The sequence below is a fragment of the Alosa alosa genome, chromosome 14 (assembly GCF_017589495.1).
Source record: "Alosa alosa isolate M-15738 ecotype Scorff River chromosome 14, AALO_Geno_1.1, whole genome shotgun sequence".
Taxonomy (NCBI): Eukaryota; Metazoa; Chordata; class Actinopteri; order Clupeiformes; family Clupeidae; genus Alosa; species Alosa alosa.
In genome coordinates, this window is record NC_063202.1 from 11,694,084 (window position 1) to 11,716,795 (window position 22,712).

The window sequence follows — 22,712 nt, forward strand, 5'->3', positions numbered from 1 at the left end:
AACTTTTGCAATATTACGCACTTGGCTACTGAACGCAAATCAGCAGGAGAGAGAAGGCACGTAGCCTACAGTACGCAGCGTGTAGTGCAATGTGTGCTATTTGGTTACCAACTAACACTGTTAGCCAATTCACTAACTCAAGACTTCAGTGCCATCATATACAACATTTTTTTACATAACAAATACAGAAAGGATGGAGGCAGCAAAAGTAGAGGAGTCATTTCAGATGGGGCAAGAACAAGGTGAATTTGTATGCTTGTCAAAATGTAGTCCTACCCTGCATTAGAGGAGCTGATCATCATACCAAGCACACTCGCTATTTAAAGTCATACATCAACGGTAAACTAAAACTAAGATAAAGGTAAATGTTATAAAGGTGGCAAAATGAATATAGGCTATTATTAGCCATGACATTACTAGGCTATGAATCGTTCGTTCATTAAAAAAAAAAAAAAAAAAAAAAGGGGGTTACAAACTTATTCAAAATCATCCCCCTCTAGTTTTTACACAAATCGCACCCTGTCTACATATATCCCACCCCTTCCTCGGCAAAACGTCGACATGTAAATACATTGAGCCAATCATGTGGTGTGATGTGAATACATTGAGCCAATATGGTGTGTTGTGATGACATCTTGCCAATCATGTATTGTGAACTCGCCGCTGGAGCAAGATTGGTGTCGTGAAGCCTTGCGCACGCGCATTTCTGCTGAATAGGATGCCGATGAGTGCCCAAAAAGCGTTGCTATATGGCCGCCGAGTGGAGGGACTTGCCTAAAAGGACTTTGACAACACTCAACTGTTTAAAAACAGCACGTGATGCACTTATTCTGTACTCTACTGTTTTTAAATTGTCCTAAAATTGTTCAGAGAATTGCTTTAAAACTTAAAGCGATGGTTCGGAGTAATTTCACCCTAGGGTCCTTTGCACCATGACCCCGAGCCAAACACCCTCCCAGAACCTGTTTTCCAATATCGTTAATATTGGATTTTTGCCTTTTTTACTGTTTTTGTTGGGCTGAACCACGTGTGGGGGGTTGGTTGGGGGCTGTAGAGGTGGAGGGCTATCAAACACAGTTCAGCTTGCATCAAGGTGCCAAGCGATTGATAATGTCAGCTCGAGATCAGAACTTCAGATGCAGAGGGAGACATTGCTGCGTCCTGACCTATTTTTTACAGTATGGTCCTGACACTTATGAGTAGGCCTAAGTGTTCTAGCCTACTCATGTTCTGGGAGGCTTTGAAGACCTACATGAGCATCACCAATGGACTTGAGCCGCCTACAGGCCAATGTAGGCTATAATTTGCTGTTGAAATTAATAAATGGATAAACTGATAAATTAGGCTCACTGTTGTGTCTTCGTTTAGCCTAGTGAAACCTAGTCTAGCGTAAAGCGTTAAGTAAGTAAAAATGCCATGTCAAACAGTGCTTGGGGTAGCCTGTATCCGGTATAGCCAAGACTGACGTCGATGGCAAAGCATTCTGCTTTGGGGAATTATTTGCTATGGCATGGCCATGGTATTCAAATATACTGTATATGTTCAACATAGGTTGAAAGTTATGTTTAACGTGCCTTCTCCCAAAAAGTTTTAGTAATCTCTAAAGTAATGAGTCAAAATCACAAACAACTTCAGGCGGCGCTCTCTTCCATCTAGCCTGGCCCAGCTAGATGGTGTTCTCCCCCCGGTGCTCGTGGTTCAGTCCTACCACAAGCGCAAAAAAGGAAAATTAGAAAATTGAAGCATCATTTACATTTTTAACTTCTGAACAGAAAACCGTAACTGTGCTCAATTGAAAATCAAAATAAGCAAAAATAACCCATTTACTGTGCCGTCCTAAAGAATGGATAATGGATTTTTAAGTCTATTTTTATATTTTTTCATGTGAATTCTGCAAATAGAACATAGCACTGCAAAGCGTTACACGGACCTTGAATACGGTTTTCTTCAGTTTGTGTTAATACATGTTTTATGCTTTAACGTTTTTAAAAGTGAAACAAAGTGATTGCGTCTAGTAATATGCATTCAAGTAAAATTGCCATTGTAGTTGGTTAACTACGTTTTATATGACATTAAACTTTAAACTTGAACTGGATATACCAGGCTGTCACCTAAATTCCAACAATGTATATTTTTTCCATGACAGTGACTGCTTTTAATTAGAGGAGGAATGCCTGCCTTCATTTCCTGTCTAGACTGGGCTTCTCATGAGATCAGTGGTAGGCAATTACTTTGCATTTAAGTTGACTGCCTGGATTTAATAGATTTATGAATGACTTTCATTTAGCTGGCAATGGAATCAGGAACTTAGAAAGAATCCATTTTGGAAACATTGTATTCTAAATAAATAATTGCTTGCAGAATGGTCAGTGGGCAGGAATCTTTCTAAGCTCCTGATCTGCGACCTTTGGTCATATCCAACACACCTGCCTGACAAAAGAGGTGTGCAAAAAGCCTTACGTTGAAATGGAATCAGGAAGAAAAACACACACAAAACTCACATAAAAAAGAAAAATGAGCACCTTTTTAGTATTTCAATGTAGTTCTGGGTCAAAATTGTCTACTCACAAACTAACTCAAAGGACCTGACACGCTGACACCACCACCAATTGCACTGCCATTAACTTGGTGCAGATAAGCCCGCTAACATGCTGAGTAGCACATTTAGGCAATTTTGTTGCAGTGGTGTGCTTTACTTTAGTTATTCACTACATTCATGCATAGACTGAACTGCTGGTGGGAACAGGAGTGTAGCCTATCTACACTGTGGGCAGCCGTGGCCTACTGGTTAGCACTTCAGACCTGTAACCGGAGGGTTGCCGGTTCGAACCCCAACCAGTATAGGCACGGCTGAAGTGCCCTTGAGCAAGGCACCTAACCCCTCACTGCTCCCCGAGCGCCGCTGTTGATGCAGGCAGCTCACTGCGCCGGGATTAGTGTGTGCTGTGTGTGTTTCACTAATTCACGGATTGGGATGAAAGCAGAGACCAAAATTCCCTCACGGGATCAAAAGAGTATATATACTTATACTTATACTTATCTAGCCTACTCCGACAACTTTCCTCGTAAACAGTTTTTTTTAAGATAGCTGATGCATCTGACATGGTAAATTATAATATTAGTAGTCAATTTTTCGGTGACTTTTAGGAAATGGGTCAGCAAGGTGCATTGTCTCTTTTTTCCCTGTAGATGGGGAAAGCAAGCTAATTCCTAATCCTGGAATTCAGTGGGCGTGTTCAATGATGTTTCGTTTTTCCAGAGAATGTCTAATAAAGGGAGAACCGCCACTCTCGGGAAACTTCCGGTTTCTGAACTGGTTCCAGCTCCTTTTCAGGTTCCGCATGAGGGCGCTCGCGAATAAGTGCAGAATGAATGGAGGCCTATGGAGCTGTACCCCTCAAATCCACTTTTCTCGGGATATAATTTTTTGCCCAGAAATTCGAATGTTGCAGTCAAAAGAGGGGGCAGAGAAAATACAAACCGCTGAGTATTATATTTTTTGAGTCACTTATTTGTTCTAAAAAGCCTTTCAAATGTGTCAATGACATCATTCATTAGCAGAAAGCTAGTGTGTTGTGGGCAACAACGACCCAACCTGTAAGAAATCGAAAGGACGTGACTACTCGTTCATTCAACTTTTGACCTATAATCCATATTGAGCTTGCAGAAACCACAATCAAATCTTCAATTTCTCAACGACAACCAGGTGAAAGAAACAAATTTAGCCGTCTAGCTCCATAGACCCCCATTGTTTTTGCACTTATTCGTGATCGCCCCTAGCGGAACTGCAACATATTGCAGGTACAATGGAGTTAATAGGGAGTGATCCGGCTCTCCGTAAACGGGCTCTGGTTTTTCCCATGTAGTACTCAGTGATGACGCACTTCCTGAGGGGCAGTGTGGACCACCTCCCCGAACCGTTCGTAGAGGGGTGGTGTATTTTTTATGTTGTTTATTTATTTAATTTCACTGTTTTTGAAACGATTTGATGTTCGTTTAGGTGGTTTATGTCTCAACCAAATATGTGGCTGACGGAATTCCGCCGTACTTCGCTTTCCTGACATTGTGTTTGGATAATATACTGGGGGGAGCAGAAGCCATCGAAAAGTTTCCCCTTTGTACTGTACAAGATATAGCGATATGTGGATAGTCGTAAAGTAATGTGCCAAGGACTGTGAGAAGGAAGGATATAAGACACTCGGCTAACTGTTTTGCTGGTTAGCCCATTCGCTAACGTTACTTATCAACTGCCTTGAGTGTTTGCCTTGTGCTATATGGATCCCTGCCACCTGAAAAGGACAAGCCACTGGGCTGCAAATGAAGCATGAAGCCGTGTCTACGGTGTGTTTTTTGGACCTCCGTGGTTTAAGTAAAATTCCGATCGGTCACTCCAAGGGACCCCGAGTCAAGGCTGGTCCTTCAAGGCAAGAGCAAGTCTGTTTGGATAATTTTGGTGAAAACGTGTTTGGAGCTGAGATCCATCGCAGTATTTAGGCTATTGACAGCCAGCGGAAGAAAATATTCATAGTCGTGAGCCCAACGCAGGCTACACGGGGATTTGGAATATTGGGAATATCGCAGCTCTAGTTGGACTCCAGTTGTGTTGGACTTCTTCGGTAAGTAGTCACGTTACCACACTTTTGCGTCTGACAAAGTGAGGTGGTTTGTATGTTGATGTCGTGGGACGGGGTGGGACTTGAATGGGTAACATTAGTTAGCCTATAACCGAGGCCAACTTTCCCCCCGTGTTGAGCAAGATTAAACTTTTGCTTGTAGTCAAAAGTTAGTCGACCCGTAACGTTGTCGTCATGAACAGGTATGTGTGTGAAGTTTGCTGTAACTTTGCGTTTTGAACATGGATAGGAAAACCTTTTTTGTGAATTGTTGTAGTCGACTGTATTACTGGGGAAAAATGGTGCGCAAAATGTTGTTAGGTTAGCGATTTCAATCAGCTAATGGCCTTCATGGGACAATATCACGGACGTCGTAGGCTACAAACCTATTGGGATTCTAGCCCAATTTTAGTGGTCCATATTAGCTTTGGAAACTTGACTTGGTCTCGTTCAAGTTCACCGTATGTAACGGATGAAAACATTGAACATAGAAGAGGAAAGCCAGTCTTATCAGTCATAAAGCGCAGGATGGTGTCACATGTTTTTCCTCTGGGATTGACAGCCCATTATGACCCAATATTTGTAGTAAATTTGACAAACTCAACTCAGTGGGCCAAACGAAGGCAATATCCTGTTCAGAAATAGTAGGCGATACCCCCCTTCCCCCCAAAAATCTGGAGCATCAATCAAGTCTCTGTGTAAAATTAAGTAGCCTAGGCTATCTTATCAAATGTCATAATCACTATGTAAGATCAAATTTAAGATAAAATGTGCTCACAATTATGGGGTTTGAACGAAAAAACAAACACGTACTGTAGCCTAGGCTATGTGAAATAATTTTTGACCCCTAATGGAAATAGTGACGTTGTCTGTGTTTTTATATTCATGCTGGCTTGATGTTTCTGCGAGGTTGTCTTTTGAGTGATACGGCCTTCGCTTTAGTTTTTGATTAATGTATTTTCTCATCGCTTGCATTTTCAATGTTGTAGCCTACAGTTGGCTACGGCCACATTTACGGCTACACACAAGTCCTATGTTCTCCTTCGTTGAAAATATGGTCTTGTGGAACTGATAAATCTGAGCGGTGGTTTGGAGCTTGTATTTATTTGGTTTGATTATTTGCATTAAGAGGGTAAGTAGAAATGGAATCGATTTGAGCCAGTAAGTTAGTGAGTCAGAAGAGTCAGTGGTGCTCAAATAATATAATGGTCATGACATTTAAGATATAGTTTCATAATATATGTAAAACGTTAAGCTACTTCCAGACCAAGATGCGAATCCAAATGCAATGTTGCTTGAATAGTTTTTTTTACGCCCCGTGACGTGGGGCTGCGAGGGAAGGCGTGCTTTTGAAGTGAGGGGTGCGGAGTTAAAAAGCCTGTTAGGCAAGGTGCGCTCCTTCTTTCTTCCACCACTGGACGATAGTTCATCTACAACAAACACTGACCTGGAACTTTGACGTGAGTAGGCTACTGCTCCCCTTCACAGATCTGCTCGTCTGTTACTTAGTTGATGCTGGTGTTATTTGTTTGTTGTATGTAAACGCAGCTAAGGTCAGTTGATGTGTCTTTTACTGATGGGCAAGGGTAAATTAGCTCTGCTTTACAACATATGGCATAGTCTATGATGAACTATTTGTTCTCACTTTTATCGCAGTATTTAGAGACCGCAGAACTCACTGTAGATTGCTTGAATTACTTGATAAGAAAACGTTAAGATAAGCTGTAATTTAAAAAAAATAAAAATATATAGGCTATATGTTGTTTTTACTGGGTATAGCAACTAGTTCGATATTGCACGTAATATGCAAGTGGGGTCTATTTACAGTACAGAGTCCTTGTTTTGTTTTGACGACAATCCTTCAAATGATTTATTTGGCCATGATTTTGGAGCAGCCTCTCTCTCTCTCACTCACTCACTCACTCACTCACTCAGTATGTTTTAAGAGATGTCTATATAAGTCTATAAGAAGTCCAGACATCATTCTCACCCCATGCAAAATTAGCTATCCCTGTCATTCTCATACGTTTGAGGAGAGAAATGGAGGCTTTGTGTAAATGGGAAGCAGCAGCTCTATTTGAAAGGGAAATGCCTGTCTGTTTTGACCTGAATGGATGATGATGGTCTGGGGCTACTCTGCCTGCCTGATGCTAGACAGAGTTCCCCATCGTCGGTCTCCTCGGCCATCTCCTCAGCCACCCTGCCTCCCACATTGTTGTCTCCCATTTCCTCCTTGTTGTTCAACTTTTCATCTCCCATTCACTTGATGCATGTGTTTCAGTGGGCTGTTTTTGCATTTCATGGTTGACTGTGGCTGTTCTGTGTTTCCTGGAAGAGGAGTTTGGCATCTTATCTGCCATCAGTTTCTGTGGGCTTTTAACAGTGATAACATCTCCCACGTAGAAAGACTCAGGTGTGGTTTTGCTCAGCAGTTTTCGACTAGAAGAAACAATGTGTCAGTTTCGGTTTAATTTGGTTTAATTTGTCTGCTTGCAGAATCATTAAATGCTTTTGGTGTGTTGAACCTTAAAATGCATATGTTAGGCATTAGGCCTTACTGTCCATTTTGAATTCATATGAAACTTCCATGAGACATTTTACAGATGCTCTTTAAAGGGTAAAATACAGGTGTTTTGCATGTTTGCTGCCCTCAAATTTCCTGTGTGGTGCCTTGCACATTGCCACAGGCAAATGTTCAGCAGATCCTGTCCGAACAGGGGAAAGTAGCAAAGCAGACAAAGTAACTCAGAAAAGAAAGAATTGATAAAGGATGTAAGAATATGTCAGTAAAGACTTCACTTGTTCCGTGGTCACCACTTCCTTAATGGGGCACCATTAGGCATTCTGAGAAGTGATGTTGATATTAGCCCATGCTTTTCCTTTTCAGTTGCTTTGGTATGGAAAAGGAAGACATTGTAGCTGAACAAGTACAACAGGTTTTTTTTTTGTTGCTCCACTTCTAGAAATCCAAAACATTTTTGAGGTTGAACAACTGGATGAGACAAAAGTACTGGAGGCAGAGAAGGTGTTTTGCATTCAACACTTAGCAGTCAGAGAGCTCTTACCGAAATGTGCCATGGGTTGTGCTGCCATTCCTGTTCTCGGTATAAACTAACAAAGGCATCAACTGCTTTGCCTAAGTGCAGCAATCCAACACATTTTGATCATTTTACTCCCTTTTATGAAAATTAGTTCTAAACTTTTGAGAGAAAAAAAATGCTATTCAAGCCTTGCAGTATTTGCAAATAAAAGATGTAACACAGTATCCAGAATGTAGCCTACAGTTTGTTTGTGATGTGTGACAATACCCTTAGGGTCATTCCACGTCAATTCAACCAGGGCCCATGCACTTAGGTCTCAAAAAATTCTGAAAAAATTACCAGGTGTACCTATGTTCCCACAGTTACCACAGGTATTGATCTTTAATAAGAGTAATTTTACAGTGTGTCTCCTGGGTAACATAGGTATACCTGGTAATTGTTTTCAGAATTTTTTGAGACCTAAGTGCGTGGGCCCTGGTTGAATTGACGTTGAATGACCCCTTAAGTTTTAGTGATAAACTGGCAAGATTTGGTGGATATGAACCTTCTGAAGTTTCTCATCGATCCTCACTTTAGGGCTGGGTTTCGGCACAGATGCCTCAGTTTGATTTGATTCCAATTAGCAAGCGAACCATTATAATTTATTCAATTTCAAATCTATTCAATAAAGATAGGAATTAGTTATGAAATACTAGCCTATATGAAATATTAGCCTATATGGCAGCTTTCCATATGTTAAGCCATCAAAATGAACCTTGAAATCTTTGCTGAAATGCCCAGTAGCCTAAAAGTTTGATCCAGAAATGTAGGCTAATAGATTGATATTGAAAAGGACAAATTCTAAAAATGACTGATGAAATTAGATACATTTCTGCACACCCCTACCTCATTCACTCAGTCAGAAGCTCATAGAATTTCTAAATTATGCATGGGCTTCCAGGATGTCATATTTTTGAATACTGCTGATGATAGACTAGGCAGAACAGGGAGAGGATGAAGGAATAGGATTTCACTTAAAATTGAAGTATTCTGGTTCCATGTTCATTTAGTCTTTAGTTAAAAGCAACTTACCAAAGGAATAGAAGGCTGTTTTTCAAAATTCAACAGGTGGGCTTTTACAGACAGTTGGTGTCTAGCAGTCACAGCCAGATGTAGCCTGTTATGACTTCTCAATACGGTGTTGTGAATACATTGAGCCAATCATGTGCTGTGTTGTGAATACATTGAGCCAATCATGTGCTGTGTTGTGAATACATTGAGCCAATCATGTGCTGTGTTGTGAATACATTGAGCCAATCATGTGCTGTGTTGTGAATACATTGAGCCAATCATGTGCTGTGTTGTGAATACATTGAGCCAATCATGTGCTGTGTTGTGAATACATTGAGCCAATCATGTGCTGTGTTGTGAATACATTGAGCCAATCATGTGCTGTGTTGTGAATACATTGAGCCAATAATGTGGTGTGTTGAGAAGACATCGTGCCAATCATGTGCTGTGTTGTGAATACATTGAGCCAATCATGTGCTGTGTTGTGAATACATTGAGCCAATCATGTGCTGTGTTGTGAATACATTGAGCCAATCATGTGCTGTGTTGTGAATACATTGAGCCAATCATGTGCTGTGTTGTGAATACATTGAGCCAATCATGTGCTGTGTTGTGAATACATTGAGCCGTAACCAGATACTTTCTAATAAGGAGAAACAGCACTCAAAAAATCCTCCATAGAAATGCATGGGGTTAGTTTGTAACGCCAATATGGCCGTTGTCTACACATATCCCACCCCTTCCTCGGCCAAACGTCAACATGTGAATACATTGAGCCAATCATGTGCTGTGTTGTGAATACATTGAGCCAATAATGTGGTGTGTTGAGAAGACATCGTGCCAATCATGTGTTGTGATCTCGCCGCTGGAGCAAGATTGCAGTAGATTGGTGTCGTGAAGCCTTGCGCACACGCATTTCTGCCGAGATGGATGCCCGATGAGTGCCCTAAAAGCGTTGCCATATGGCCGCCGAGTGGAGGGACTTGCCTAAAAGGACGTAATTCAAATAATAAATGAGAGAGAGAGAGGCAGAGGAGGAAAAGACAGACAGACCGGCAGAAAGAAAGAAAGAAAGATAGAGACTGATAATCTTGCAGCCCCACATGGTTAAGGAAGTCAAGCAAGGGTGCTGCTGAGTCGTTTTGCCATTTCTTGGAAAGAAATATTTTAACTGACATGGGTTTCTTGTTAGTCCCTCGCCTCAGGGGAGCACAAACTGTTCATCCATTTTAGAAGTCTGTCACTCTGTCTCTCTTGTTTTGCTGACCCCCACCCTCTCTCTAGGTGTTGGTCCATCATCTCCTCTAAATGTCCTTGTTTTGATATCTGTATCTTCATTTCTGAGTTTACAGATTTGTGTAATTGGAATTAACATCTTGACCACAATCAGTGAAGATTTTTTAAGAACATACAGTATATTGAAAGTTTTTGCGCTCATACCCTGACATGTCAACCCCCTTTATTGGCTCATGTCATGTTGCATTAGTCTGGGTTTTCTCCTTTTTCCTAAGTAGCGTTTTTGGAACACAACACCATGAGTTGTTCTTGTCCACAGCATTGGAGTTACATCATGCCCAATTCTGTGTTGCTCAATAAACAAACACGTCTACTGTGCATTATTTTTCATACCCTGCCATGTTAAATGTAGTTGTCAGTTGAAATTTCCTAAGAGGAATGGAAATGTATGATATTCTAGGTTGAAAATGCTGTATGATATTCTTGGTTGAAAAGGCTGTAGGATAATAGACATCTATTTTACTCATAAATGAAGCCATAACACTTGACATACGATCAATAAGCTATACACTGCGCTCACTGACAATAAACAAGTCAATTGTTTAAGTTCAGTGGCATTACGGTAGTGTGCAGGGCAGTTTGTCTGTTACCCAGGGAATTGGAATACCTAGCTCAGCTTTTGTGGTGTCAGCATTAATTCAATCCCTTCTGTTTCGCAGACCGTATTTTGTAGCTCGTCAAAGCATGGTGTCTATTTACTTGGGTATGTGTCATGTTTTCCCCCCCTTGAGCCTCGTTGCTTACACTCTCATCTCCCCTGTGGCCAGGTGATCTCTTTGCTGGACTGATTCCGAGGCTCCCTCCATCCATCCATTCATCTCTCTCTACCTCTGCATCTCCTGGCTAGCTGACGCCCCTGCCGTGCAAGTACCAAGGCTAGCACAGGCCCACCACAGAAGCGCCTGTGCTCCGGGACTTGGGTCACGCCACGTCGGCTGCCAAAGACCTCACCAACCCCCCTCCCCTCCACCACTCAGGCCCTCTGATGGATCTCCAGTCTGCTCGTCTGCTGCTGGGGACTGTGCTGCTCGCCCTGACCGTGTCGTTGAGTCCAGGCTTGGCTGACAAGATCTACACCAACACCTGGGCAGTCCACATTAGCGGTGGGGCGCCAGAGGCCAACCGCATCGCCGAGAAGCACGGCTTTGTCAACCTTGGACATGTGAGTACGGAGTTAGTGTGGGTGTGTGTACGTACTTTATGCGTTAGGTGTTTCTGATGTAAACAATTTCTGGAAGTGTGTGTGAGTGTTAGTAAGTGTGACAGTAAGAGGAACGTAAAATTGTGTGTATGTGTAGCCAAGTACGTTTTGGAAATATAATACAAAATAAATACAGGTTTAGCATCCAAGTTTTACTTCAGCCTTGATATGAAGCTCACGTTTTTCTTTGCTCTCCGTAGCACACTCTTAAATTCAAAAATGAATCTTTACTCACTGGAACAGTGTCACCACATGGTTGTTCTTGCTCAACATTGTTAGTATCTAGTTGTTTTGTAGGAATAGTACGCTTGTAGGCCCTAGGCTATGACTCAGTTTCCTTTCTAAAATATTTAGCAACTCCATCCCCAACGAACTTACTATGGCCAATATCTTTGAAATTTAACGGTCTTGGTTTTATTAGGAAGACATGAATTCTGGGTGGATTTGGGCATGCCTCAGACTCGTGGTGAGGGCGATATTGGAGCGAAATTGGAGCAGAACAGAGCGCCCTCTAAATTAAAAAGCGCTCCGTGCTCCAACAAAATTCCATCCGCTCCGCTCCTCGCTTGCTCCACTCACTAGCTCGGATCAGGGTAGGTGTCTAGTGAATGGTGTTTCTCAGGAATGTGTGTGTGGTCTTGTGTGAGCATGTTGTACTGTCTGAAATGTTATGGGTTTTCTGGAATTGATGTTTAACTATTGGTGTGTGTGTGGAGTGTGTATGTGTGCATGTGTGCGTGCGCGCCTTTGCTTCCGTGTGTGTTATGTAAGGTTATATGAGCTGAAATAAATAGCTATGAGGGAATGCCCTGTAAGTGCATCTGTTTGCAGTAGATACTTGTAAGGCAGGTTCATTTACAAGGAACTTAGATTATAGACCATAAGAGGGTGTGGACATGTTTGTTCGATCTCGGACACTGGCTGACGCAATGGAGGTCACAGCAGTGTAGGAGTCCATTGCTGTTCCTCATATCAAGTGTTACTGCCTCTTTTCCAGTTATAGTAAGTCTGGTTAATGACTGCTGACAGAGACCTAATTCTGCATGTATGCTATGCGTGGGTCATGTGTGAGTTCCTCTGTCATTACTGACAGACCGTCAGTTTCTGTTTATCCGGAAGAACTAGTGAAGCCCTCCTGACCAATGAAGAGAAGGGATTAGGATCGAGTCAGTGGTGTCACAAAGGTCAGCATTCCTTGTTGGGCCTACTCTGCAGAATCTTGTGATGAGCCTTGAGATTTGCATCTTGTGATGACTCTTCAACGCATTTGGCCATGGGCCATGAGGACATTTCAGCACCCTGAATAATCTCTTGAAGGAAATGCATTGGTGCTCTAAGTCAATGAAGAGTCTAACTTGAGAATATGAAAGTAAAATGTGAATTTGATGAGTTCCTGTTTTTAGTACGTCTTTGATGGCCCCACCACAGTTAACTGTTAGAGGAGTTGCGGTAGGACACAACAAATGGCAAAAACCCCCAAAACCTTTAGTCAGCACGCTTACTCGGTCAAGCTGTTTGATATTAGAGCCGGCCGAGTTTGAGCCACTACGACGGGAATGCCGGTGGAGCTCTCCAGGCTCGTGTGTTCGCCGCTACGGCAGCCTTATCTGGCCTCCATGCTTCCTGTGGCCTGTCCACTCTCATTACCTCTGAGGAGACGTCGATAGGACTGGGAGCGGTCCTGAAGGGCCTGCTTCACGATATCGCGTGGATCAGTGGGCTGTTTTCGTACTTCAGAGAGAACCGTAATAGAGAACCAATGTTCTTGCTCAAAGCAGCTCCAGGTTGGGAATGGAGGTCTTTTTCTTTAACAGGAGGTGGTTCTTAACTCTATCTTTGCTAAAAAGTGGTCCGGGCAGCAACAGAGATGATATGAGACCCAGCGTGGTGGAGCCCAATGGCTTTTTTCCCCTTTCGGCTCAGCAGGGGTGTAACAGGAGTCTTTTAATGTTCCCTCTGAATGAAGATCAGGTGTTGAAACTCTCGCCGCAACACAATCATGTGGAATGCCCCTTCTCCCTCCTCCTCGCCTATCTTCCTCTCTTCCTGCTCTTTGTCTGTTGCATGTTTTAAATGGGCTTTGTCCTCTCTGGTGCAGAGGTATTCTATTGTTGTATTGTTTTGCACATTAGTGTAAGATAGAATGTTTTATTTTTAGTGTAGCCTAACCTTTTGTCAAAAATGCCTTATGATGGTGCCTTGGTTTATTTGTAACACTGTCAATGTTCCTTTTGGTTAACTGAAAAGGCAGCCATTTTTGAATATTTGTGCTTTAAATTTGAATATTGGTTTCCACTGAGAACAGACACCATTACATTTTAACCTTCCCGAAACAGCTGTCCCTGTGGTTTATAGATCTCTCTTGGACAACACTGTTTGGACAGTGTGTGCATGTGGGTTTGTTGAAACAGATGATGCAGCACCACACAGTTCTGTACATACAGTGCTTTCCTGCTACCAAGGACTTTGAACCCCCGATTTGGTAGAAGAACCTCCGTCTAGGGAAAGACAAGTGCGGGATCTAGTGATGTCACGAGCGGTTGAGATTTAAGATGCTGTCGTGTTCCTACATTTCTCCTATTTCCTTTCATTATCTCTTCCGTTTGTGCTGCGACCCCTATGAATTATTGAGCTTCCTCCGTTTGCATATAGTTAGCACAGTGGGTGGGTGTTGAAATGAATTAAACATATCCTGTCAGCATGCCGTTCTAGTCTCTGTTTACATCAGAGGCCCCTTCCAACGGCTGGCATGAGAGGAATGAGCGTGTTTACATCGCTCCATCTTTCATGACTTCCTGTTTCATGGTTACATACTCACACACGGTCCACAACCGTTTCTCCTGAAATGTTTCATTTAGTAATTAGAGATGCAAAACTCAATGGTGTGTAAATGAGAGTGAAGGTTTTTCTTCGGCCGAACAAAACCTTGCCTTGTGGCACACTGCGTCCCTTACGCATTATCTGAGAAAACAAAGCTCCAAGACTCTGGCCATCAGCGTCTATTTTTCTTCCAAAATGTTGCAAACGGAATGCAATTTCTGGGAAAAAAACCCTCGGGTTTGGAATTTGGTTTGTGGGACGCTGAGGGAGTGAATTCCATATACAACTCAAGACTCCATAATGGCCTGCCGACCTGCTCAGGGCTTGGGTGATGAATGGAGCCCTCTGCCTAACGTGGTTTGATTGGAGCGTGGGCTCCAGCAGGGTGGTAATTGATGGAAATGATAGCCTCAGGGAAAGACACTGAAGTAGGAGGGAGACCCATAACTCTCTGGCACCTCCGAGCACTCTGACAGGGGGGCTCAGTCCACCACAGACACTTGGAGTGGGAGACATTTTGGAAAATGGCCACCAAGAGGGTGGTATGTGTATGTGTGTGTGTGTGTGTGTGGGGGCTTTTCTGCTGAAGATCTGTGAGGGTCCTACGGCTAAACATGTCCTTCAGTGGACTCTGCTAAATTGCCTGGGCTATTTGGGTGAAACGAACGAGTTAGAGGTCCTGTCAGGTTGAGAGTGACTTTATAAGGTAGTGGGCACCTTGTTTTTTATTTTATTTTTCTTATCTTGATTTCTATTTCCTGTGTATGTCCACCCTTTGAATGCTTTGTACTGGTTCCATCACTTGGTCTGTCCAAGTCTCACAGTTAATTAAAGGGTGGAGTCATCCTCTTAGAGGTTGGTTATCTGTGTGCTTATCTCTGACAGACATTGGTCCTTGGGAAGAAAATAGGGCCTTTCACATGCTTCTGTCCTTTCTCCTCAGAGTGGAAATCAATTTGTAATTAGTTGCCTCCCTTGAGACCAGTCTGGCGGGCTGATCAGAAGTTGTTACTGTTGTTGACGGAAGACGAAATGGCAATTATTCTGTTGTGTTTGTTATAGATGAAGATGAGGCTGAGGTAATTAACACGAACGCGTCGCCGCATCGAACATGAGAGACAAGGCAAGGGGATCGAAAGCTGTGACTCAGAATATACTGAAAAGTGAACTTTCTTGTTGGGTATTCTACGCTTGCCTCTGTGCCCTGTTAAGCTGGCGACAGACATATTAGCTTGGGAATAAGAACCGCTTGTTATTAGTCAGGTCTAAATGGTGCAATGGATCGTATTGGGTTCTCCCTCGACTGACGAGCCAATTTTGGTTGCTCCATCGGCCGAATCAGTTATTTTGCAAAGCTAATGTGATTTAGCTTAACTGGCATAGCTTGTAGAGCCACTGCATTGCAACCATATGGCTGCACCTGGCCCTGGACCAGACTTTCGTAAAGACTCTGTTTGGTCAGTCAAGAATATATGGGCTTTTATCAAACTGCCTCTCGCCTCTCTCTCTTTCTCCTTCACATTGTCCCTTTGAAAGAAAGCCTTTTGGGTCTGGCTCAAGGGAGGCTTCTTCAGTTTTTCGTGGCTCAATTTGTTGGAAAAATCGGCTTAACTTTTGATCCACTGCCTGCAATCGGTTTAGTAAGTCAAGCTTGCATGCTTCCACAGAGGCCCAAGGGGCCTCAAAAGAATACTCACAAACTCACACTAGTTCTCTTCTCTCTTGCCAACTATATTTTATAATGTAGGCTAGTAGGCACATACATTTAATTTTGAATGCTATTTCAATTAACCCTGACATTGGAAAGTTCTGCTTTATAGACTACTTGTTGAAATCAATCAAGATTTTTCACATGCAGGATGGGTTTTGGTGAATGTCTGTGAACAGCAGCCCACAAAATCCTTTGATCAGACAGACGGACAACAGCTCATTCCTTATCGCCGTTCTAAGAATGAGATTCACATACGGTAGTTGTAAGAAGTGCTAAGAAGAACGATGTTTCCAGACTGATGGACAACATTAGCGCTCACAAGTTAAGACTGTGGCCCTGAATCATTTGAGGCCGAGTTGGGAGGAACTTATCAGATTTTAATTTCTTTCTATCGTTCCTTCCCTCTGTGTGATTGCTTTGGGTCGGTCTCAGGTCTGTTCTCTCATTTCCTCTCTCCCTCTATCTTGACCTGTGCCCCCGCCTCACACCAGCCGTGGTTTACGTCCCTGGCGAGATTAGTGGACGCCCACCATAACTCAGATAAGGGCAAGCGAGTGCGGGAGCACAGGCTACACCTGGCCATCCTCAGAACCCCCACCTCGCTCTTTATCAGCCGTTAGATTTAAATCTCCTCGCCTGTCCTCTCTGCCTGCTGGCTGCTGACGTCTCTCTTGACCTTCAGTGGCTGCCAGAATCCCCCCCACCCCCTTCAAACCACCCACCCGCCCACCAACCTACCTCAGAGCCAAGAGCACAAATCACGGCCACGTTTTTACTCCGTGGTAAACGAACGCAGCTGGAATTCCTCGTTCTGAACGCACCCCCACCCGTACCACCCGGATACCCCTTCACCTACGCATGTGCACCTCAGCTGCGGCGCACATCTCGCACGACCCAAGGTGCTGTCGGGAGTCCTTCAGCCGAGGGCTGACGACTTTATTCGCGAGGCGCCACGTCTCGCTGGCTCGTGACATCGTGAAGTCTGTCGCAGGCGAACGCGGCAGAGGTCATCACTTTTTGAGAACCCCCATTAAGGATATAAAAGCGAGGCCAACGAGTGGACTGCCACCCCCCCCGGGGGAGGCTGGGGGCGATGGGGGTGGGATGAACGAGACGGGCCATAACGTATCGGCCGCGCTGAGGCGCGAGGTAATGAATGTGGTGATTTGAGAATGGTAATGAGGAGCGCTCACGTTAGATTTATGTCAGGACCAAGGGTGGGGTGGGGTGAGAGTGGCTGGCTGCCTGGTTGGTGAGTCCTGTGGGGCCCTCAAACCCAATTATCAGTGTGTGTGTGTGTGTGTGTGTGTGTTTTGGGGGTGGGGGGGTTGGTTGGCGGGAGAACCTGCCTTCTTTTTTTTCCCTTCCTATCCCCCAACACGGGCTCTGAAGCCTGTCCAGACACCCCTTATCGTTGTACTGCGCTGGCGTGTGGCTGATTCACGGCTGTCCCTTGCTGGACTGGAGCCGGGAGCCAAAGTCGAGCGCAGGGGAGGATTGAGCCCCAGAGGACGAGGGCGTTGGAGGGCATTGTGGGTAAAACCTGAGGAGCGAAGCCGTGTGGAACAGGCACATCTGGACAGTGCCCAGTTAGGCCTTATCTGTTCAGAATGGGGTTATTGTCATTTAAGGAACACTGAGCAGTATTGGGAGGGGCGAGAGTGGACACGTTTGAATGTCATTACAAGTGTGCATGTTTGGATTTCTCTTTGTGTGTGTTTGTGTTTTAGTTTAGTGTATGATGATACAATTTACAATAAATGTTGGTTCATTTTTCATTATACCTCAGATTGAGGAAGGGTTTATATTAGTCTCTCTCTCTCTCTCTCTCTCTCTCTCTCTCTCTCTCCTTTTTTCATTCTTCTCTGTTTCCAGGGAAAAGCCCTTGTTCCAATCCTGGTGTTTAAGCATCATTAGTCCCGCGATCAAAGCAGTTTTTTTATGACCACCGCAAAACGTAGGGGGGTTTATTTCTCAGAAATGGATCTGCTGAAGAATTTGCTCCAGCTGTGCGCACTGAGCTTTCGGCTGTTGGGAGGGGTGTTTGGTGTGTGTGTGTGTGTGTGTGTGTGTGTGTGTGTGTGTGTGTGTGTGTGTGTGTGTGTGTGTGAGCAGATCACAGGTGTGTTATTGAAGGTGGTAGGGGGTAGGGGGCCTTTATGACTTTAATTGTCCTTGGGAGAATTGTCTCCCGCTAAGCTAACGGGTGTGTGTGTGTGTGTCACACCACCCCTCCAAAGCCTCCCCACAATCCACACGGTGAGAGACAAGGTGAATGGCTCGGAAGGAATGAGTGTGTGTTTAAAACCTTGTCTTTGCTCTCTGTGTCTGCATTGAATATGATGTGGGTGGCGGGGTGACTTCAGGGAGCCGTGTGAAAGTGGCTGTGGCATGCCATCGTAGTGGCACAGATTACTATGAATGGGGGAAATCCATTGATGTCATTTACCACTCAGTTCTCAGAGCAGAGAGGACATTTGATACTGATACCATGCCGTACAAACTTTTAATGGTTCAGTCATATGGAGAACATGTTTGTTTTCCGCCTGATAACATTTGGGCTGACTATGATTAATATTTCTAAATGTTACTGCCCAAACATTGCTTCCCAGATAATGTGTTTTTCAGGCTATAAAACACAATAAATATCAAGGGCAGAAAGAACATATGAAGAATTAAGATCTGAAAACAATTTACAGGCATTGGTTTTGGGACCCATTCACAAAAGTTTGAGCAAAATCTGAAATGGTGCAAGAACAAGCTTATCTGATTTGACACAAAATTACCCTTTTGGCTTTCAATCTGCCACTGTCGAACTGCTATTATGTTGTGCCAATGACTATCAGTAACAAATCTCCTGACACAGGGCAGCTCTGAGAATTGAGGCGTGAATCGCGACATCAGTGAATTTCCCCCTTCTCTCAACCAGCTGCTATGTGTGCACTGCTGTTTTGGAGGTTCCACTTTGGACTGTTGCTCAATGGGCCCAGCAGAGAGCCCAGAAGAGAGCCCAGAGCCAAAGGAGATGGCAGCCCCTCTATTGTGCGTCACAGATGGACGAACTGACTGACTGGAAGTGAAACACTTAGAAAAAGCATATAGACCTGAGTAAAAGATCAAGCAGAAAGTACATCAGTAGGCTGAGTAGTATTAATTCTTGTGTGGGTTTGTCTGTGTGTGCTAAAGAGATACAGACAGAAAACTACAGAGAGCGATAGAGAGATAGAGAGATGATTCCGACCCTCCAGTGCTGGTTATGTGAAACGTTTAACCCCAGAACAAAGAATAGTGGACATGCTTATTATGATTCCATTCTCCAGTGCTGGTTATGTGAAATTGTGGCTGTCCAGATGCAAGGAGCAGGAACTGTGTTAATGAGCCTACAATCTTTCTCGCACACGCTCAGTTCAAAGTCCACCGTTAACACCGCTAACCATCTGCAGTCAGCAGGTCCAACAACGCCAACCGGAGACATATGTTCTTCCCATTCGGTTCTTTTTTTTTTTTCTCTCCTTTTTCTTTCTCTCTCTCTCTCTCTTTAAATATTTCTCTCACACACGCACAGGAAACATCTAGAGCAGCCTGGCAGTGTCCATGTTGTTTTTCTATTGTTATCTGATGTGGTGGTGCAGTGTTTCTGCATGTTTTGGGGTGGCAGTCTTCTGTGTGTGTGTGTGTGTGTGTGTGTGTGTGTGTGAAAGAAGTGCCATCGTCTCCGTTTGCCTCCTCTTGTGATCAAACACACGCCAGCGCCTGGTACTTCTGAGTGCTGGGGTAGCATGCGTGCAGTCAAAGCTTTACACACTAGCATGCTGCTCTGCCACACTAGTGCTAAATTCACTACTCTAATGTCACTCACTCACACACTCACTCTCTCTCTCTCTCTCTCTTTCTTTTGCTTTTGCAGCCATGCACTCTCTCTATCGCTCCATCTTTCACTCACACACACACACACACACACACACACACACACACACACCATCATGGTACCAACACACACACATACACATCATCGTGGCTATACATACACACACACACACACACACACCATCATGGTACCAACACATACACATCATCGTATGATACACACACACACACACACACATCATGGTAACAACACATACACATCATCGTATGATACACACACACACACACACCATCATGGTACCAACACATACACATCATCGTATGATACACACACACACACACGCCCATCATGGTAACAACACATACACATCATCACACACACACACACACACACACACACACACCATTGTGGTACCACACACATCCAGTCCACTGGCAGTGCAGCCCCTCCCTCCGGTGCTCTGCTCCCAGATGATAAATGACTGTTTTGACGGATTCCCATGGCTCCATAAGACCAGTCAGGAATCTACAAAGTACAGTAATAAGGCTGCGTCCATGGGAACCCTTCCTCTCTCACTCTCTCTCCCTCTCTCCTTCTCTCCCTCCTTTTTGCTTTTTCCAACACTTTCTCTCTCTTTTCTCCTTCCACGTCGCCGTCTCCTGCAGCGGACTCCTCTGGGTGGGTGTTCTCCCCCGTCTCTCCTTTCTCTTTTTCTTTCTCTATCCCTCCTTCCTGCTTCCTCTCTTTCCCCATCGCTCTTTCTCTCTTTTTTTCTCCCTCCACGTTGCTGTCTCCTGCAGTGGACTACTGTGGGTGTGTGTTGGGTTCTCTCCAGCACGCCACCACCCTTCAGCAGGGGGAATGGTGTGAACCAGGGCAAACTCACTGACTGACTGCAGTTTGACAGACATGATTAACCAGAACACACAACCTCAAAACGGAAAGCTGAACATTATTAACCAGAACACACAACCTCAAAACGGAAAGCTGAACATTATTAACCAGAACACACGCCCTCAAAACGGAAAGCTGAACATTATTAACCAGAACAAACGCCCTCAAAACGTAAAGCTGAGCTTCACTGTTAACCAGAACACACAACCTCAAAACGGAAAGCTGAGCTTCACTGTGCAGTGAGAAAGTCGCCTAGTACAGTATCTACAAGAGAGGTGAAATAGAATGAACACAGGCTCTATGTGTGTGCGCGTGCGCGCGCGTTTGTGTGTGTCTGAGAAAGAGAAGGACAGAGGGACCACTAGAGAGACGAAGAAAAATGAATATGTTTTGTTCGACCAAACTACCCTGTATATTTTGGCACTGAAATCTTTGTAATGGGGTAATAACAACGATGACAGCAAAGTGTATGACAAAGGCAATGGTTTTGTGTGTGTGTGTGTGTGTGTGTGTGTGTGTGTGTGTGTGTGTGTGTCGTGCGCACATGTGTGGCAGGGTATGCAGTTTGTCTGTCCGCGGCCCTATCAGCAGAGTGTTATTGAAGATGGCAAGGAGCACAGGAGTCAGCAGAGTTTCCTGAGCATGAATATTGCAGCACATCTTACAGTGTTTTGTAAGGAGACCCACTTGTGCAATAGATGCAATCAATGTTTGATGGCGGCTCTGTGGTGTGGACAAGGGGGTCTGAATGTGGTCTGGTCAGGAGAAGGCAAGACGAGCCACGGGCTGTGGGAATGAGCGAGAGTTGTGGACCGAGGAAAAGTGTGAGAACGGAAAGTATCTGATGTAGCCAGAGAGAGAGAGATGTGCGGAGTGAGAGAGAGTTGTAGACAAGACCGGAGTTAGTACAGTGGGGACTGTGTTGCTGGTGGACTTTGCTTGTCAAGGCATGGCATTGGTGATTGTGTGTTTGTCTACCTTGAAGTGTGGAATTGGCTGCTCTGTGTGTGTGTGTGTGTGTGTGTCTGTGTGTGTGTGTGTGTGTGTGTGTGTGTGTGTGTGTGTCTGTGTGTGTGGCTCCAGTGTCATGACCAAGATGTGTGTGGATCGAGATGTTTTTGAAAGAGAGAGAGAGAAAAAAAAGAGAGAGAGAGAGAGAGAGAGAGAGAGAGAGAGAGAGAGAGAGAGAGAGAGGAAAAAGTGTCCGAGAGAGAAAGAGAGAGAGAGAGAGGTTCAATAGATTTGGCCAATAGAGGGGTTTAAACAAATCACAGATAGTGAAGGGAGGGAGAGGAGAGGGAGGATTGGCTGGGAGAGGAGGGAGCCTGTGTGTAAATTTGAAAATGAGAGGGAGAGGAGAGGGAGAGGAGAGAGAGAGACCCGTCAGATAAACAAGAGTGGATGTAGTTGCATTACAGTGTGGTCCATAGGCCGAGATAAATGTCCCTCTCCCCACTGCCTTTTCGTGCTGGCAGCAACAAACCGATCAGGCGAGCCCGAGATGATGATCAAGTTTATCGTTGCCCTCACGATAGGCCTAGTGAAACTAACTTCCCTTCACCAAGTTCAGTCGAAATAATTATTCACCAGAAAATTGTTGGAACGTAAATAGCGATACAGGAATGCCACTTTAGCGCCAATTTTATAGGAGTCTTTGCAGATGAAAAGCGTCTTAAAAATTACAAACAATGCATACAAGGCCTTCCCGAGCGACAGAGATACAGATATCGCCCGAAAAGTCGTCATTGACCCATGAAGTTACATGCAGGGGAGTAACCGGTTTTCAACAGCAATATTTGTTTTGCTTTGCTTGGGAGTTGTGTAAACCCATTTGATTTGGCAAACCCGAATATCGCTGCTACATTTAAAGCCCGAATATTCCCTGCATGCTGTGGTCATTATTAATACGGTGAATTGAATCGACACATTTACATCGAGCATGGCAAAGTGATTGCAATAGCCTATAATAATAGGCCTACCATTTTGTTACTGCATTAACCATAGTGATATTCTTATTGAAAATTTAAAAATACTAAAATTAAAGTAGAAAATTGCATTGTGGGGCTGTCAAATGATTATTGCAATCATCATTGCAAAATCACATAAAACTCCCCCAGGCTGGAACGAACATCTCTTTAAATTGTGCTCAAATACATTTCTATGGAAGATGCTAGCATGGCGAGCTGGTTTAATGAGGCCTAAAGATCATGAAGGATAG

The 22,712-nt window shown here is 44.1% G+C and overlaps 1 protein-coding gene across 1 annotated transcript in view; it reads left to right on the forward strand.

Moving 5' to 3' along the window:
- The first annotated feature begins 3,894 nt into the window (after positions 1 to 3,894).
- furina (furin (paired basic amino acid cleaving enzyme) a) overlaps positions 3,895 to 22,712 on the forward strand; it is a 123,177-nt gene continuing 104,359 nt past the window's right edge. Inside the window, 2 exon segments of the mRNA XM_048262181.1 lie at positions 3,895 to 4,616; positions 10,768 to 11,162. Of these exon segments, the coding sequence (XP_048118138.1) occupies positions 10,986 to 11,162 (177 nt within the window). The 5' untranslated portion in view covers positions 3,895 to 4,616; positions 10,768 to 10,985.